At 45.4% G+C, this 21,001-nt stretch overlaps 1 protein-coding gene across 1 annotated transcript in view; it reads right to left on the bottom strand.

Moving 5' to 3' along the window:
- Positions 1 to 21,001, bottom strand: part of AXL (AXL receptor tyrosine kinase) — a 65,846-nt gene that overhangs the window by 39,168 nt on the left and 5,677 nt on the right. The window contains exons 2-3 of the mRNA XM_075836204.1: positions 3,828 to 4,032; positions 130 to 230 (exon numbers count right to left, since the gene is read on the bottom strand). Of these exons, the coding sequence (XP_075692319.1) occupies positions 130 to 230; positions 3,828 to 4,032 (306 nt within the window). The remainder of the gene's footprint in view (positions 1 to 129; positions 231 to 3,827; positions 4,033 to 21,001) is intronic.

Below are 21,001 nucleotides of genomic sequence, written 5' to 3'. Positions count from 1 at the left end.
ACTCAAGTTTTAGAAATAATTATAAAATCTGCACTGTGTCGACCTGAATAACTAAAAGAGCATTTCCACTAACTATTGATTGCAGCCCCTACCAAGTAATGCCCTGGGGGTAGAAATAGGACAATTCACCTTCCATTTGCAAGAATGCGGCCTCGGACATGATTTTCTCATCTTCGCCGTCAACCACACACTGATACCAGCCAGAGTCCGACAATTGTAGTGAGTGGATACTAGGAAGGGGTAGAAAGTGGAAATGGCTTTAATAGAAAGCTGTTACAGTAAAGAACTAAGAATGTAGACGTATTTGATTACCAATAATTATAAAAATATAGAAAAAAGATAAAATATGTACAGAGCACATAGCATGAATGACAGCTGTGTAATAGACAATAGTTCTAGATGTGTAATCAAATATTATATAGGATAGAATGAAAGTTGAATATAAGACAATGTTTTATTAAAGCAACACACCTGGAAAAACTGATACACTGTGTTATATCTAGTGTAGGGTATGAGGGGGCGGAGCATGACACAGGGATCCTCTCTTTGATGTTCTTCGCTTAGTATTTCTTTAACATAGGGTACATTGGCATTTCCATGAATGTTATTAATACTTGGACAGTTAATCCAATGCAATGTTGACGGCTGCTAAAGAGTAGTCACAGCTATGCAGGAATTTTCATTCTGGTGGAGATGCCCTTTAAAGGCTACGTACACCTTCGAAAGGGATTTAAAAACAAAAAAAATGTCTATCAGTGTGTTTGGTGCAACTTTCTAATTCGTTTTTATTAAAAATTACTTTTGCTTTTTGAGATACAGCTACTTTGTATGCTGTGCGCTAAGACCTAAATCCGTCAGATCCCCGGGACTGACGGATTCAGTGCCAGCGTGTCCTGCATGTCTCTGACACAGGATCAAGCTGTTACCAATCACATCATAACTTAGATGTGATCGATTACAAGTGGATCACACACAGTACCCGCTGACACTTAACCCGTCAGTCTTGCGGACCTGACACATTCAGGTCTAAGTGCGCGATACAGCTACTCTATATACAGGATACTGCAGCTGTATCGCAAAGAGTAAAAGTCATTTTTAATAAAAACAAATTAGAAAGTTGCACCAAACACACTAAATACACATTTTTATAAAAAAAAAAAACAACACAAAAACAAAAAAAAAAAACACTTTCGAAAGTGTACATAACTTTTAAGTGCTGGCTAAGTCCTGTCGCATGTGTAGGGAGTGGGTTTGTGGGACTCACAATGGGTCCAATAAAGAATGATTGGTGGTGGTGTAATGACTGACCTTTCTGCAGAGGCACTTGAATAAAGTAGTAGTAGTATGGAAGTAAAGTAGTATATGATGTGGATGTAGTAACACAACTGTGTGTGTTGGGTAAGCACCAGCGTAGTGTAGCTCTAGGGCAAAACACTGATGTAGTGATAGAAATGTGTGTGGGAGGACTATGCAGGAGAGGAAACAAATTGTAGACAATGGCCCACATTTATCAATGTATTTGTTAGGAAAACACCTGCTCCCTTAAGGTCGCTATGACGACTTCTCTAGCTTCTGGGCGGTTCTTCCTTTACCTTGAGCCTATCGCTTTTCCCTGTCCGTCTGCCAGTCAGCAAGTGGGGTTGTATTTATGCCTGTCTTTTCCACCTGTCCTTTGCTTGTGAATTTCCTCCTTTAGTTTCTGATCAAGCTTCTGACATCACCTGCACTTCTGATTCTGGACCTCGTGTACACTGACCTCGACTTGTCTCCCGTTTATTCTCTGTTTACCGATTTTGATTATCCGCTCCCGGCTGGTTTTGACCTTTTGCTATTCCTGTTATCTGCCTGCCTTCTGTTTTGAACTTTCAGTTACTCTCTGGCTGTCAGGTTTCCAGCTCAAGTTTGCCTGCATTGCACCTCTCGTCCCTGACTGCACTCTGCTAAGACCTGTGTTCTGAGCAGCAAAGTCCATCCCACCTTGCGGTCGGCTCTGGCGAACACCTCAGAGCCTTAGACGCTGTTGATCAGAGTGGTTGCGGCAGACTCCAGCAGCCTTGAGGTAATCGCTAACATTACAGTATTTGCACTAGTTTTTGGCCTAAACTGCACTAAAAATGTACGCAAATCATTGCGTGCGCCAAAGTTGCACAAAAACTTAAGACAAAAGTTGGAAATGTGGGTGCAGTCACAATGGAAAGGGCATGGTCTCATGTTTAAGACAGAAAATGGCACATTTTTTGGTGCAAATCTACGATTCACCATAGCAAGTGCAGATCTCTGACTTTAGGGCGGTCCAAAATGTCAAGCGCCTTTTAATTATTTTGTCACAAACCACTCCAACAATCATTTTTTTTAAGACTGGCGTAGGAAATTCCAGTCTTAATAAAACTGCCCCATGTACCTGTTGACTCAAAAATGTCCACATTGTATAGGACTATACATTCTCTCATTGGCAATGTTAGCACTGGGCACCAGGGGCACGTGGTTTAGATCTCTTGACACCAGCAAACACCACATTGTATCTACGTCCTCACCCTTGGCCAAGGTATCTTCAGAATCCACCAACACCCCTGTATGCTATATATTTAGTAGGGTTGTTTTTTTTGTTTTTCAAGATGATGACATGGTGACTGTGTATGGGGAGGAGGGGGCAGCAGGAGTAAGGGACCGAGGAGAACGAATGGGGAAGAATATAAATAATCCGGCGATCTCTGTGTGTGAATGATTAGTATGGGTGCACCGGAAGGGACAAAAGAGAACTACAGGGTCATGACTATCCTGGTCATAGATATTTCGGGACATCCTTTCTTACTTCATTTTCCTTCCACTTTCTGATATGACCTCTTGTCCTACAATTATATTTCTATGAAATCTTCGCCCATCTGACAGCTGACTCATACCATTCATGTTTACATTGATGAACTTCTCCCCAGCTGGATGTTAAGCTCCTACATTCCTCCTGAGATGTCAGAATTCCTCCATTACTGTGTTACATAGCACCGGTGTTGGTGGAGATACCCTTTAACCATTGCTTCTCTGAACAGGGGGGCACTTTCTTACTGGGCTCATATGACTGGTCTGTGTTTTGCATTCATTGTATCATTCCTATGTTATATATTCTTATTATTTATTTATATGTATTTAGCCGGTATGAATAAATCTTACTAAAAATCTATCTATCTATCTATCTATCTATCTATCTATCTATCTATCTATCTATCTATCTATCTATCTATCTATCTATCTATCTATCTATCTATCTATCTATCTATCTATCTATCTATCTATCTATCTATCATCTATTTTAGATATGTGTAAATATAATGTTTTGCCATGCTATGACCAGATAGATATGAGGAAACAAAATGGCCCATCCCAACAACAACAAGTTAGTTTCTGAAGCTGTCTATAAAGATCAAAAATATGTAGTAATGGACGTCAGCATATCTTTCATGTGTTTTACTCATTCTGCCTGAATAAAACACTTCAAACATTTGCTGACGTCCATTACTACGTATTTCTGGACACTATGATGGATTGGGACTGACCCAACCAGGACGGGCTTACAATTTAACCCCCAAAAATCTTTTTGACAACCAGGTCACTCTTTAATTAAGCCACAAGTGGTATTAGAAGTAGTTGGCCAGGTGAGTTAGATCGCTCCATAGTGTAATATCAGTCAAAAAAGTTGAAAGGTTTGGCCCCATCTAATGAAACACTTAATGTTATACCTGCCATAGACAGAGATTTCCCAATCATGGAACGAGTATTGATTTAGTTTCTTTTTGGACAATGTATGTGGCTCAATTTTTAAGCATTGCACTTACCTAAGTTCACTAATGGCCAACCAGGTATCATCGTCTTGCGGCATCTGGATCTGATTGATATCAGCATAGGATAAAGGTTCATCACCTCTCAACCACTCCACATCTGGAATCTCTGCATCACCACTCCCAGTGACGGTGCACCGCAGCACGATGTCCTTCCCGAGAGAGGAGGTGATGTTGGATGGGTCCATTGTGAAATGAATGCCTAGGAGAACACACAACCATAAGGTTAGATACAAAATACTGACTAAAAATGTCCCATTTGTCCACTTGATCTGTCTTAATGTCTGTTGTGATATTTAGGGGATTTGCAGCTGCTTGTTTTAAAGGGGAAATCTCAGCATCACTCAACCTTCATGTTCCAGATAAGGATATTATCTTATAGTTAAAGGCCCTTTTACACGGGTCAATTATCGGGCAAACGATAGTTCGTAGAACGCTCCTTGTCGATAATTCTCCTGTGTAAACAGGGCAGCGATCAGCAGATGAACGAGCAAACGCTTGTTCATCTACTGACCGTATCGATTTAAAAAACTAAAATAATATTGTTGTCGGCAGCACATCTCAGAGTAACGGAGATCATCGGAGTCCCCATACATAGCTCTGTGTGACTGGAGCAAACGAGCGCCTATCAGCGAGCTGTCTCGTTGATCGACGCTTGATTTTGGCCCATGCAGCGGTGTAAGAGGACCTTTAAGGCCCTATTACGCTGGCCGATTTTGGCCCGTGCAGCGAGCACCGATCATTGCGACAGCTCATTGATCGGCACTCGTTTGCTCCTGTCACAAGGCGATATGCAAGGCGAACGAGCGGTCGTTAATGCCGACTACGAAAATATTTAACTTTTTTAGAACGATACGATCAGCAGATGAATGAGCGTTTGCCTGATAATTGCGCAGTGTAAAACCCTCTTTACTGAAGGTGGTAAACCTTTTAATATTGATTGACATAATGCTACTAATGAAGGCATTTGTCTTGCTCGGAAAGGACTAAGTGGCCAATACTTGGCTAAAACCACACACTAGAAAAAAATCTTGTTGTGTAGACTTTATCTATAAAGATGTCATTGTCCTTGGGTAGCTGTGTAATGAAAGGCTGAGCTTTTGACCGATAATTCTCTATGGTGAAATCTTTTTTTTCTCCTTTGAATGATGAATGAACTTCCTCATGTAATATCTCTGTGTGTCTTGCCAAAGACCTACTGACTCAGTCATCAAACACTGCACTGGCATTGTCCATGACTTTCCATATAATTCTCTATACTAGCAGCTCACTGCTGATCCTGAGGACTAGAACAGATACTTGATTATATTCTACAATGTAACATATTATTTATCATGTAGATGGACACACAGAATTATGTTGTAACACTTTTACAATAGCCACTATGGAAGGTTCCGCTACCACTTACGGATATAGTTATGTCTGCGACCACCATAACATAGAGGATGGGGATTATTATTGGTGTCCATTGTGGAGATAATGTTCATTATGATGGTCATCAAAGTATTCACATTCATATAAAGCAGAACAGAGCGACCAATGTCAGAATTTTCACTTCTGGAACCATTAGGGGAGTCTTATCAGGTCCATTATATAAATCATTCAGGTTCATATGCAAAGATTTTGCGTGTTATAAAGCTATAGTAGAGTCAGTGAACTGGAGACAAAAGACAGTGGTTCTGTAAGATTGATATTCTAGGGGCTTTTCATGTGAATAACTTACTGAGCTTAAGCAAACATTGAAGACAAGCCAGCTATTATACTGGCCACACACACACCACATTACTACATCACTATCAGACATGTTCGTGAATCCAGAGGGAAGATTATACTATAGGCCCTTTTACACCTGCCGATAATCGGCCGCTGCAGCGAGCGCCGATCATCGAAACATCGCTAGTTTGCTCTTGTCACACGGAGATATGGATGGGGATGAGCGATCATTACTCTGATCGCTCGTCCCCATACATTATTATCATGTCGGTAGTGCGTCTCCCTGTTTACACCGGGAGATGAGCTGCCGGCAATGATAATATTTTACTTTTTTAAAACGATACGACCAGCAGATGATCGAGCGTTTGCTCGTTCATCTGCTGATCGCTGCCCAGTTTATAGAAGACAATTATCAGCAATGAGCGTTCTATGAAGGCTGGCTACCGAGGCACAGATAATTTGGCCAGTAGAACTGACTAGTTACGGATTGGTATCTTCAAAGAATTGTCCTATTAGATCCATTTCTGTCCATATGACCTATTAGGGCACATGGATGCCATGTCCCTACTCAGGACCCCTTCTATTTGCCAGTGAAAAGTTCCGCTAACAAAGAACAGCTCCCGTTCTGGAGGACTCATGTGGGCTTCTTTTGATTTCCTGCCATGTAATGCCCTATTTGTCCTGTAGTGGCCGCAGCAGGAGAAATGTGCTGCTTTCCACAGTTTCCCCTCAGTGATAACAACTGAACACCAGCAGTTGCACATTAAGAGAAGTCCATCTGGACAACCCCTTTAATGCAGAGGTTAAATTGACCTAGAGCACACCTGTCATTAAAAAACAAAGAGTGTCTCTTTCTCTGGAGGACTCGGCACATCTGTGCATTTCTTGGACAGTCCATTAATTTCAATGACAACTGTGTAATGTTTCATTTCTCCTGTGGTGGCGCTGCAGGCAAACTGAACACTAACTGCTGGATTTACCCACAAATTACAGTTGATAATGGGGTTCAGCTTTTTGTTGGGGGACCCATGAGACAGAAAAGGATAGTTCAAAGTGGACAAACCTTTTTTAAATAATTTTCCGCTTGTATGTAAATAAATCTTAATCACTGTTGTCAAGATCTCTGTTTGCTGTCAGTGCCGAACAAACGTAGCCGTGCTCACAGCTGAGATACAATCGCATCCAGTCAATTATATCCACGTCTGAACTGAGAGTAAGGTTAGGTTTGTGTGGGTTTTCAGAGATCTTGAAAATTTAAATGGACAGTATAATAGGAATTTGCATAACTTCTAATAATGATTGAGTTTTATTTACATAGAAGTGGAAAATCCCTTTAAATTCTTTTCATTTGTATAACATATTGAATCAGCGCATATATGGAGGAACTGAAACTTTATTTTATAGGACGCTACGTAAAGTTTTGCTGCATTATTTAGACAATCAGCCCATTTTCTAATGAAGATTTAACATTTTGATCCTTTTATGCTTCCCATGGCACAAGTGGAAAATTCCTCTGAAGTGTCTAAAGCTTTCCAAGAAAGTGACCTCCAGGCCCAGATTAACTCGCTGCTCACTTCTCCCTGGTTCACATGCTGCATCTTAAGCAAACTTAATGACTGTCATAAAATCTTTGTACACCTTTGAAAAATTGTATATACATATAAATGTGTATCAGTGCGTTTGGTGCAACTTTTTATTAAAAAATATTTTTACTTTTTGAGATACAGCTGCTTAGCATCCTGTATACAGAGCAGCTGTATCTAGCGCTGAGACCTGAATCTGTCAGGTCAGCGGCACTGACGGGTTCAGTGACAGAGTGATCCACCTGTTATCGATCACATCTAAGTTATGAACAGAGTCCGTCAGTGCCGCTGACCTGACAGATTCAGGTTTCAGCGCTAGATACAGCTGCTTTGTATACAGGATACAAAGCAGCTGTATCTCAAAAAGTAATTTTTAATGACAACTAATTAAAAAGTTGCACCAATCACACTGATACACTGTTTTTTGTTGTTTTTTAAATCGCTTTCGAAGGTGTACATAACCTTTAAATGATGACGACAACTACAACTGCCACCCGTGCAGTGCTACAATACCCTGTCATATTGCAATAAAGGGTTGGTACACACTGGCACACTTTCAAAATCATTGTCTAGACCTGACTTCAATGAGCTGCCTATCTGTAGGTTACAAATGTCCGTTTTCACTAGAAGTGACTATTGTAGGTGAGGGGGTTAGCCCTGAGCAAAACAAATTCACCTGCATTTTCTGCATGAACAAGTCATTCAAATAAAGTGATATAAATCTGGCACCTGAAAACAATGATGCCCATTTCTCACTCTTTACTCGACATCCATTACCAAAAACCTCTAATCTTATGGTTTTTGCCAGCTTTGAGATCCTGATATATGTACAGCAGATTCCTTATGATGAGCTTGCCTGTGGGGCGGGGGGACTAATATGAAATGGTTTTCAAAAAAAGACTTCCGCTTGAAGAAACTGCCCACCTTTTAAAAAAAATATACAGGTATAAATTCGATGCTGATTAATTTAATAATTTACCTTTATAGTGGTGGAAGATTTGTTTTTCTGATACAGAGCTCCAAATTCCCTGCATAGACATAGAGTTAAATGATAAAATTCTGGCTGCCTGCAGTCTCCACTAGAGGGAGCTTACCGCATACTGTTTATCCATTGAACTCAATAATAACACAGTAGTGGTGGCTGCAGGCAGCTAGAATTGTATCATTTAACTCTATAAGGCGAATGTATCAATCTTTCTACAACATTTTTAAGATGAAAACTGCGAATTTTAAGCTTTCTACGCCGCCCTCACCATCTTTGTAAAAAGGGGGCGTATATATATATTTTTTAAAAGGGCGGGGCCACTGCAGGCCAATAAATGTATTATCATTTATGGAGGTTATCTGGTGTAAATCACAGAAGATTTCACTCTGTGGGGGAAGGTAAGAGGTCCAGGTTGGGCCTGGTACCTGGACCCACTGATCAGACTACCCCCATCACATAATAAAAAAAAAAAAAGGCATACATCACGTCACCGCCCCTCTTCGCTTCTCCCCTCCGGGTCCCCTCAGGCTCTCACTGCGAGTCATACAAGGTACTGATGCCCGATAGCGTCAGGATGTTGTATGTGACGCAGCCCTCAGGATGTTGTATGTGACGCAGCCCTCAGGATGTTGACTGATGCGTGCGTCACACATAAGGCCCTGACGCTGCTTGACATCAGGACCTTATATGAGCCTCGGCCTGCTGAGGAAGCCTAAGGGGACCCGGAGGGAAGAAGCGTAGAGAAGCGGTGAGGTGAGCATCTTCTTTTTTTAACTTTATGTCTGATGTGGGGGAGGGAGATGGATGGTGCACGGTCAGCGTGCACCTCTTAATAAATCTGCTGCATCTTACCCCAGCTGAGCAGATAGCTAAGACAGGTGTATGATGAAACGCCAGTCTTAGTTAATCTGCCCCTATGTCTTTGCAGGGGATTTGGAGCTCCGTATCAGAAAAACAGATTTTTTGACGAATATAAAGAAATATTAAGAAGTTAATCAGTACAGAATGTTGTGAAACCCTGAGTTCCCGGCCACTGATGGATATCTACCAGTAATATCAAATCAGAACATTTTAATTAGCAGAAATTACTAGGAAATCAACAATTTCGTCATATCATATGAGGACATGTGTGTGATTTCACTTGCGTCAGTAAAACAACAATCTGCTAGTAATTATTTCAATGATTTAGATTGTTGCTTTGTACTATAATTTAAAGGTATAAATTGCGCCTTCCCCTTTAAGAACACGATGGTCACAAATAAGACCACGCGTCCGGTCTGATCTGTGTATATCGGTAAATCCCGACATAACATCACATGAGAACACATAGAGCAAATGACATGAAACGATAAGTAACTCTTGGGCAAGAGTCTTACTTTAATTTTTTTCTTTTTTAGAACTGCTCTTGTATCCTTTTTATCATTATCAGAACTGCCTATAAAATTAAAATTCCCCACAATTTTTCTTTGGATTTGTAATGGACCCAGGAGCGTACGTAGAGGAGATAAGTCCCTATAGCAGAAATTAAATTCGGGCCCCTATCTGGTACTAGTTGACGCCATAACAACTGGGACAGGAGTACTTGGTGCTTGTTCTCCTTCATGTACTTCCATGATCCTTTTGGTTGATTACTCACTTTTGTTTTCTAATCTTGTACGCCCTGTAGGGTGGGGTTGTCTGCACATTCAAATAAGTGATGTGACCAACCTGGGTCGGGCCCCTTTCTCCAAAACACAAAGCCCATTTTCAAATAACGTATCAGGAAAATTTGAGCTAAAAAACTCTAACCCCATACAGAACGGTCATCTGTCAGCCAGATCGGAAAGCAGCTAAGGATCCAACATGTTTGTGCTTTACATTGACGGTCAAATAATTACTAAGGAAACAGTGTAAAACTTTATTTCTCCTCTGGAGGCACTGTGGAGAACTTGAGCTCTCGTTGCCAGGTTCCCCCATTAATTACAGCTGATCACTGGGGATCTCTACAGCGGGACACCCTATGATCAACTTATTGTCGAGGGACCCATCTAACAGAAAGGGATTGTTCATAGTGGACAACTCCTTTAACTAAAAAAATAATGACAGTATTGTAACTTCCATAGCACGGTGGGGGAATGTCATTACCGACCTGTTCATCTTCCTCAACAGCCAAATCCAGAAACTGTTTAAGAAAGGGTCAGTATGGGACCTGAATCAACCTGCTGCCGTTTTTATTCTTTATGGGTCACTGCAGAGATCCCACACAACTGCCCATATTGTGGGAAAGTAGAGCAGGGTAGAGAATAAGTACCAGGTAACATTTTCACTATGCTTTAGGGTCTCCTCCGGGGAGAAGCTATAGGGAGTGCAAAGGTAGCAGTCATACATGGACCCCAATGCCTGAGTGGGTCCAAAAGATCTCTTTGCCCCATATGAGGAGACCACTACTAAAAATGAGGTGTGATAGTTAGGGGGCCCTATTATAGATTTTGCATTGGGGCCCAGGATCTTTAAATTACACATCTAGGCCTCCTCTTCTTGACCTGCCTAAGTAGAGTCGTGTGTTAATGAACCTTCCCTTACCCATCCTATCCCTCCACCCCCACCTTTAGGAAAGACACGTGACACCGAGGTTGGATGTGAAATGGCCACAGCAGCCGTTTATTAATTTCACAGTTTTATAAAAACAATTTAAATCCGAAACATTCGGATAACTAGTTAGGAATCCACCAGAGAATTCCTCCTAATAATTCACATGACCCAACATGGGTCAGAATCGTAAATAACAATTTTAACGTTAACATTAACCCGAGCAGAGGAAGTCCTTGAAGCCCTTTCAGATATTCCTTTTTTAAGAACACACCGAGTTAGCCATCTGCAAACCAGTAATTACCTCCAGCCGTAAACCAGCTCGGAAGCACCGTTCACCTCTGCAGATGGCTCCAACCACTAGAAGTCCACTTCAAAGGGATAACACCCGATGAAGCCCTCAAGTGATATACCGACCACTAGAAGTCCACTTCAAAGGGATAACACCCGATGAAGCCTTCAAGTGATATACCGACCACTAGAAGACCACTTCAAAGGGATAACACCCGATGAAGCCTTCAAGTGATATACCTTCCACCAGAAGACCACTTCAAAGGGATAACACCCGATGAAGTCTTCAACCATGTACCTTTTTTGGGGGACGCATACCCCCGATGCGACCCCCCCACCATTTTGTACTGACTGGCCTCAAGGACTCCCCCCGCCAGCTGCCATGACAACAGAACCTACTCCGGAAAAAAGAAAAACATGTTAAATAAGCACACAAATCAAACACAACACTCATAGACAGACGTACATAAAGACCCACAGGGGTAACAAATCAAGGGCGGGAGGGTGGGAGCTTGTCTCTCCCTGTGTTACTTCTCCCGCTGCTTCCGGCTCAATGCCGAAAAACAGCGGGAAGCCCAGCAACGGCCCCCTGACTCCTCCTTATCCCTCCTCCTCACTCTCCCTCCAACTCTCCCTTACCTATTAACCCTTTCCCTACCAGGGAGGTCATGGAGGCTTCCCCTTAAGCCCTGCAGGCTGCGTCCAGCCTCTTCTTGACCTGCCTAAGTAGAGTCGTGTGTTAATGAACCTTCCCTTACCCATCCTATCCCTCCACCCCCACCTTTAGGAAAGACACGTGACACCGAGGTTGGATGTGAAATGGCCACAGCAGCCGTTTATTAATTTCACAGTTTTATAAAAACAATTTAAATCCGAAACATTCGGATAACTAGTTAGGAATCCACCAGAGAATTCCTCCTAATAATTCACATGACCCAACATGGGTCAGAATCGTAAATAACAATTTTAACGTTAACATTAACCCGAGCAGAGGAAGTCCTTGAAGCCCTTTCAGATATTCCTTTTTTAAGAACACACCGAGTTAGCCATCTGCAAACCAGTAATTACCTCCAGCCGTAAACCAGCTCGGAAGCACCGTTCACCTCTGCAGATGGCTCCAACCACTAGAAGTCCACTTCAAAGGGATAACACCCGATGAAGCCCTCAAGTGATATACCGACCACTAGAAGTCCACTTCAAAGGGATAACACCCGATGAAGCCTTCAAGTGATATACCGACCACTAGAAGACCACTTCAAAGGGATAACACCCGATGAAGCCTTCAAGTGATATACCTTCCACCAGAAGACCACTTCAAAGGGATAACACCCGATGAAGTCTTCAACCATGTACCTTTTTTGGGGGACGCATACCCCCGATGCGACCCCCCCACCATTTTGTACTGACTGGCCTCAAGGACTCCCCCCGCCACAGCGAAACAGGCCTTGACCACCTTAAGCCTGTGAGTTCCGCCACACCACCACCGCCCTTTCTATTCCTTCTGCTATCGCCAAGCTCCAAAGATCAATGCCAACCTCGGTCAGATGAACCCCATCACTCCTCCAGAAGTTCCCCACTCCTGACTCCAAATCCCTGTGCCGCACGCAAATGCCCCCGTTTTTTGCTACAAAACGGGACACCGCCCGATTAACTTTAATGCGAGCCTTATTGACTCTCTCCACTGACCTAGCCAACCGCCAATGTTTCCTCGGGACTATGTCCGACCACACTATCACCAACTTGGGATAATAAACCCACAAACACAACATATCGTGTTTGATGTCCCGCACCAACTCACGAAAGGGGCGGACTCCTAAGTCATTCCCACCCACGTGCAACACTAAGACCTCCGGAACCCTATCAAGCCGGGCATATATCTGGAATTCCGCCCACACCCTGCTCCATGACATACCTCTAAATCCCAGCCAATGCACAACCGCATCCTGTCGCGGAATGCGCAATTGGCGACCGTCCGGGCGGATGTCCGCCCTCAAAGCCCCCCAGTGCACGTAAGAATGACCCAGCAACCACACCAATTACGGAGGCGAATCTGAAACAGAAAACAATTAGACACCACCATATAAAACATTTCTTTAAGCGTTAACAACAAACCTCATAACAAATGGGGGCGGACATAGGACTTAAATCTGTTGGACTCCCAACGACCAATGCGCCGAACCCCTTCATCATCCAACCCCCAGCGCCCCGCTTCAGTTGCTGCGCCAATCCTGAAGGAATGAGATGAATATGAGCCCGCCGTGACACCAACCGCCGTCAAACATTTTTTAAATACAGCTCCAAACTGAAACCTGGACAAAAACGACCCGTCCACATGACGTAACAAAGGCAAATCTGGAGGCCCCGCTCGCGGCTTAAAACCCTGCATGCACTCTACTGGGCACATAACCGACCCCGGAAGGGCGAACAAAACTATCAGCTTACCCTTCCCCAATTGGTCAGGTTTTGAGAAAAAACCCCGCCTCCCAGGCGTCCCCTAACCAGTCCAAAAGTGCCACCAACCTGTCTCTATCCGTATTGACGTCACCCACTCTCTTACCCACTCCTCCCACTGCCTCCAACAAGCAGAATAAGCACTCCACGTCGTGCGCGCCAAAGACCTTTTTACCAGTTGTTCCACGGGACCGAGACCAGATCCCAAAGATGTTCCGGACAAGCCAAACCGAGCCGTTCCGCTCCCGGTGCCAATTGCCGAAACCGGTTTCACCGCGAGCGAGAAAGAGCATTAGCGATACAATTCCGTACTCCCGGCACATGCACCGCCACCACCCACGCGTTCAACGACAAACACACCAACACTAAATGTCGCAGCAATTGAACTACCGGAGGAGAGGACGCCGTGATGTTATTAATGGCCAGCACCACCCCCATGTTGTCGCAGTAAAAACAAACCTTCTTATCCCTGAGCCTGTCCCCCCAAATGGTCGCCGCCACCACGATGGGGAACAGCTCGAGCAGGGCCAGATTCTGCGTGAGTCCACTGGACACCCAACTAGCCGGCCATTGACCTGCGCACCACGGACCTCCGCCGTAAGCCCCCAAAACCGCCCGCCCCAGCCGCATCCGTAAAAATATACAAATCACTCGTATCCTGCGCTGGGGCCATCCACAGCGAGCGACCATTGTACTGGCCCAAGAAGTCATCCCAAACCTGAAGATCAGCTCGGTGCTCCTCCTTGAGCCGCACAAAAATGATGCGGCGCACGCACTCCCGCCGTTGCCGCCGCCAACCGTCTACCAAACACCCTCCCCATTGGCATAATCCGGCAGGCGAAATTCAACTTCCCCAGCAGCGACTGAAGCTCCCGCAGCGTCAATTTCTTCGGTCTACAAGCCCGCCGTACCTCCAGCCTCAAAGCACCCAGCTTCTCCGCAGGGAGACGACACTCCATTGCCACCGAATCTATTTCAATTCCCAAAAAACAAATCGTCGCTACTGGGCCCTCCGTTTTTCCTGGCGCCAAAGGGATCCCAAAATCCCTTGCCACCTTCTGTAGTGCATAAAGCAAATTACCGCAAACCGGCGAACCCCCCGGCCCCACGCACAAGAAATCATCTAAGTAATGGATCAACGAGTCGACCCCGGATACTCCCCTCGTTACCCACTCCACGAAGCTACTAAACGCCTCGAAGTATGCACAAGAAAGGGAACACCCCATCGGAAGGCACCGATCCACTTAAAAAGCCCCATTCCCAAAAACAGCCCAACAGCCGTTGGCTTTCTGAATGAACTGGCAACAACCTGAACGCCGCCTCGATGTCGGTTTTTTGCTAGCAGCGCGCCCGGACCCGCAGCCCGCACTAAACCCACCGCCTTATCGAAAGAGGTATAAACTACGGAGCACAACTCGTGATCTATCCCGTCCTTTACCGACGAACCCTTGGGATACGATAAGTGTTGAATTAAACGAAATTTTCCGGGCTCGCGCTTAGGAACAATACCCAACGGGGACACAACTAAATCTTTTACTGGCGAATCAACAAAAAGGCCCCGACATGCGACCCAACGAAACTTCTTTTAACAATTTGTCCGACACGACCTTGGCATGCAAGTAAGGCGATTTTAAATTCCTCCGCGTAACCGGCACCTCATAAGGAGGCGGAGGAATAACAAAACCCACACAAAAACCCCTCGTAAAGCAATTTAGCCGCCGCCCTATCCGGATACTCATTTAGATAAGGGGCCATCTTTTCCACCCTCACCGGTGACACCCCCTTGACCAGCCGCGGAGGACAGGTTCCCTGACCTCTTTTTACGCATACATTTTGCCGCCCCGTGTGATGCACCATTACACTCGGAACACACGTGCTTGAACTTGCACGTGGCCCCGAACTTACACTGGCCTTCATTAAATTGCCAGCAAAACCCCGCCTTTCCCCCGCCGCCTTGTCCAACCTGACTAGACTGGCCTCCTTGGCCGGCGCTCACGGGAAAAGACTGCCTAACCGGAGCCGTAACCCGTAACCAGAGAGCAATATCCTTCTGGTCCCACCGAATAGCCGGCCGAACCGCTTTCCGCTGACGGAATTGCTCATCATATCGCAGCCACGCCTGACCCCCATACGCCCTATGAGCCTCCCCAATGGCATCAAAATAACAAAACAACGCCGAACAATTTTCCGGCGCCTTTTCCCCTATCACACTGGCTAATATGGCGAACGCCTGCGACCAATTGACGAACGTCTGCGGGATAAGCCTATACCGCCGCCGTTCCTCCTCGTCCTTTTTACTCTCGTCCCGCTTGCTCTTATCTAAATTAAATTTAGCGAGCGGCAAAAGAGAAAAAATCTCAACATATTCGTCCTTCCAGATCCGCTCCCGCACCTCCTGCTTTAAATGCGCCCCCAACGGACCTTCGAAACAAACATACACCTCCCCACGAGCACGATCATCAATACGCACCCGATCGCCATCTTTTTGCGCCTCGGTCTGTACCGACACTGCGACCGCCTCTCTAACCGCCGTCACGGGCCGCGCTTGTAACAATCCCACGTCCCTGGGACCCTCCCAAACTACCGCCGGGGACACTTCCGTGACTACCGGCGCCACCGCCCTATCTAGGCGCCCGACCAGCTCTCTCAAGCAACCCACTAAATCTCCCAGACCCGGGCCATCACGCCCGCCCGCGCCACTACCGGCCACCGATGCGACGCTAGCAACCCCCCCGCCGACACCCGACATAAAAATCGCTGGATATGACAATGATGGAGTTATACACTCACCGGGCTGCACAGGCGCTGTGTTCCCGTCAGCCGGACCATCCTGACCTCGACGATACGCGTCCAATTCACCTTCCTCCAGCTCCTCTCTCGCAGACGACTGGCCATCCCACCGACATCTTCGGAACGGAGATGATGAAGCGCTGACCGATGGGCCGGCAACCTGCCGCCCGACCGCTGGAACCCAGACTTCCGACCGGACCTGCTGCCTCGACGTCGCTGTAGATCTAGGCGTCCGTCTCGATGATCCTGAAGAAGCCTGCCCCCTGGCCGGAACATCACCAGGCGGGGCGGCCGTACCTTGTCCTCCGAATCTTCCATCCGATGGGGGAGGGGTGACAGGGAGCCCGGCCTGCGACTCCCTGCATACCGCCGGACCCCGTCGCGGCTTGGGATTCCTGCCAGGACGCAGGGCCTGGGAAGAGGCGGTCCTCCCAGCTGCCTGGCCTGCAGCGTCCGTGATCGGGCTCCCTCTGCGACGCCGTGTCCGCGGGACCGCCTCAGGACTGAGGCGCTCTGGAGGTCGAGACCGCCGGGAGGGACGAGTCGACCCGGCCTGCATCGCCGTCACCCCCGGCAACGCTCTCTGCCTGCTCCGGACAGGAGCAGTTGTTGTCGACTCCCCCCCCGCCGCCATGCTAGGAAGGGGGCCGGGGGAGGGGAGCCTGTCTCCTGCAACAGACCCCGAACGCCGTGCCTGACGTGGCAACACGGCGTCCGGGATCCTTGCTAATGCAGCCACGGTCTCCTCCAGCCATCCGGGACCGTGGTGCACAGCAGCAGCACGCAGCTGCTCTAACAACCCTGCCTCTGCCATACTGAGTGAGCGCGGCAACGGGGAGCTTGTCTCTCCCTGTGTTACTTCTCCCGCTGCTTCCGGCTCAATGCCGAAAAACAGCGGGAAGCCCAGCAACGGCCCCCTGACTCCTCCTTATCCCTCCTCCTCACTCTCCCTCCAACTCTCCCTTACCTATTAACCCTTTCCCTACCAGGGAGGTCATGGAGGCTTCCCCTTAAGCCCTGCAGGCTGCGTCCAGCCTCTTCTTTATGCATTTCATTGCACAATAAGTGACCAAATAAGCGTTACTTATCTCCTTATTTATCGTTTCGGATACCACAAATTCTTCATTCCCATCTACCCAATAAAAAGCAAGACCTTCTATTATAAGACATCAAATATTTTCCATTCACAGTGAAAGCAGTCTGTTCAAGAACAAATTATCTCTATATCTCCGTAGACTCCATTGCCAAGAACAACAATGAGAAAGACTGAGATTTATATAACAATCGACTGTGATGTACCCTAATAAGGTAGACTGCTGGCTGCATGAGGTTGGTTGGAGATCCCCTAAACCAGGAGGCCCCTGACTATTAGCGGCCTGGTGCTGCAGATGCCCAGGAGAATGATTCACATTCATGGCAGCAAAATTATTCTATCACATTAATAATTCCTGAAGAAACAAATGACTAACATTTATGAGACGCTGTGTTGACACGAGCGGGTGAGAGTGCTTTGCTAGAAGAGACTGCTTTGATAAAGAATACTTAAATGTTTCTGAACTGTGCCTAAGTAGTAGTGAAGAAAATACAAACCTATAGTGCTCAAAAAAATACTGACATATAGAGATAAAAAAAGGTACAAACATAAAGTAATCTAACAACAGTGCTATACAATGTGTAAATAATACTGCCATATAATTAATATTAAGATTCATGGTAGTTGTAAGTGTTGGGTGCTAGGCCTCAGTGGTGCCCCCTTGAGCAGGGGTGGGTGATGTGCTGGGTGACACTGCCATGATGACAACAATCAAACTTTTATACATCTTTCTAAGATAAAGTTATACTAAAGCTGGCCATACACCTTAGATAGTTGTCAGCCAAACATTCGTTCGGCCCACAGCTATTCCTCGAGATCCCCCCATATACATGCACGCTAGACTCGGCCGACATTCATCTATCAGGGGGGCCGCACTGTTATAAGTCTGGGACTTGAGTCAAAAGCCAGGAACATGACCCCCTTTTCTCTTTGAAAAGCTTGGGTTGTAGTCACGATGGCAACTTTCAAGACAGTGGAGGGGCCACTGGACTCATTGGTCTGATACAGATGTGTCTTTCCATATTTTTTCTCATATCTCGACATATCCTGAGATGTGCGGCACAAGATGACGAGTTTTTAAAAAAAACATGATTTTGCGATATGTCACGAGATGTCTTTTGCTATGTGTGTCTATGTATGGTCACCCAGTGGTTGAGATGTGAATTTCAGCCTGTCATCAGTTTTGCTAGTATGTTGCGATATTGTGCTGAAGTGGTTTCATGATAAACTGGAGTTCTTAACCAAATTCAAGCAAAGGTAATGGTGGGCACATCTGCAGAATTGAATCACCTGCATAGCCACCGAGTTAAAGGGGTTTTCTAGGATTAAAAAAATATGGCAGCTTTCTTCCAAAAACAGTGCTCCACCTGTCCATTGTATTGCAGATCAGCTCCATTGAATTAAATAGGACTGGTCTGTAATACCACACACAACCTGTGGACAGGTGTGGTGCTATTTTAGGAGGCAACCATGTTTTTCTAATCCTGGACAACCCCTGATGAAGTTCTGGCTGCCCTCCATCACCACTAGGGGAATCTTGTTGCATACTGCTATATTATTGATTTCAATATATAAAGAGTATGCATTACGTCCTTACGCTCCCCTAGTGTTGGCTGAAGGTAGTAAAATCTTTATCACTTAAAGGGGTTTTCCCATCAGAGACACTTATGACATATCCACAGATGTCAGATAGATGATGTCATAAATATCAGATAGATGCGGGTCCCACCTCGGGGACCCGCACCTATCTCTAGAATGGGCCCCCTAATCCCCGTTCTACTGCTATGTGTTGTAGCTGAAAACTGTGTTTTCCGACCATGAATTACAGAAACAGAGTAACTCGCTGAGCTACGGAGTTTCCGTAACTCACATAGTAGTGCATGGCAGTTACGGAACTAGCGTAGCATATGAGCTATGCTGTTTCAGTAACTACCATGCAGTTCTATGGGACTTTTGGAAACAGCGTAGCTCAGCGAGTTACTCTGTTTCCGTAAATCATCGTCAGAAAACACAGTTTTCAGCTACAACACATAGCAGAAGAATGGGGTTTAGGGGACCCTGTTCTAGAGATAGGTGCGGGTCCCAGAGGTGGGACCCGCACCTATCTGACAATTATGACATCATCTATCTGACAATTATGACATATCCTGTGGATATGTCATAGCTGTTCCTCGTGGGAAAACCCCTTTAACTCTTTTTCTCTGCGGGAAAATTGGAGCTCAGTATCATAAAAACGCTCTGACCTCTATAAAACTATGTTAAGAAGTGAAACGCAGAATTTTGGACCAAGATCAGATAAATCACTTTAAAAGTCAGTCGGAAAGGTTATAGAGGACAAAGCTGGCCAAACTTACACAAAAACAGTCACATAATTCATCAGGTAATGCACTTAGAGCTCAATTTTGAAAAAGAATCTTGAAGAACCACATTTAGTATTAGTGGCTTTGGACACTTCAAGGACGCCCTGAACACCAAATACATTTTTAACTTCAGGTTAAATTTTTGTCACTTGTAGTTGAGAGTGGCCCTGAGGCTACTGAATGTAACTTTAGCTGATATCCAAGAGACATAGAAGGTCAAAGAACAGCCACACAGATAAACTAGAAAATATGCTATCCATATCTGTGTAATAACAAGGCTCATTACATTAGTCATTCAAAGATATTACAAACCCTCGGTGAATAATCTAGTTTACTTAAAGGGGTTTTCCAGTCCCTAAAAATTGATGACCTATCCTCAGGATAGGCCATCAATATCTGATCCGTCAGGGTCTGACTACCAGGTACCCCGCCGATCAGCTGTTTTGAAGGGACCGCAGTGATCGTACGAGCGCTGCTTCTTTTTCATTCCGGTTACTGCTCAGACTGTGAATCGCTGATACAGCAGTAGCGGTGGGTCGCAGTATTACAACCTTCTCCCATTGAAGTGAATGGGAGAAGGCTGTAATACTGTGAACGGCCGCTACAAGTGTGTCAGCTATTCACAGTCGGACCAGTAAGGGAAATGAAGGGGAAGCAGCGCTCGTACGAGAGTTGCGGCCCCTTCAAAACAGCTGATTAGCGAGAGTCCTGACAGTCGGACTCCGACTGATAAGATATTAACGGCCTATCCTGAGGATAGGCCATTCATTTTTAGGGACTGGAAAACAATTTGAACATTTGAACATTCAAATGCTAAACTGCAGGACATTTTTAAGCCCTGCTCCATTTCCTCTGTGGAAAATCCACCCAAAACATCAAAAAAATACCCATTTTAATGCAAATTTGCATAACCCTTTGTGGTCCGTGTCATGGAACAGTCTCACGAAAAATGGTAATTATGTCAAGTGTGTCCTAGATGCATAGACCTAACCTGTGCTCCTGGGTCCCAATACAAAATTTCTAGCAGGGTCCCATACTAACCATGGGGCATTATTAATACTGAAGTCTTCCGGGTAAAAAAGTACTGCCTCTGCACTTTTCATCAGTGGCATCAAAACTTGCATCCTACTAAATGTATGTTCACATGAGTTGAATTTGCTACAGAAAACTCCGACCCAGAGTCCGCATTGAATTTGTGTTTGATTTGGTGCAGATTTTCGTCCGGATTTGCCACTGAAGAGAAGAGGTAGGAGAACAACGGGATAAAAAAAAAAAAAGACCATACTCACCTTCCCTGGCACTGCCATAGTAAAAAGTCCATGTTCTCCGGGATGGTC

This window comes from Rhinoderma darwinii, chromosome 8 (assembly GCF_050947455.1).
Source record: "Rhinoderma darwinii isolate aRhiDar2 chromosome 8, aRhiDar2.hap1, whole genome shotgun sequence".
NCBI classification, from domain to species: Eukaryota; Metazoa; Chordata; class Amphibia; order Anura; family Rhinodermatidae; genus Rhinoderma; species Rhinoderma darwinii.
Note: the sequence above shows the minus strand (reverse complement) of the source record. Positions and strands in the feature narration are given on the sequence as shown.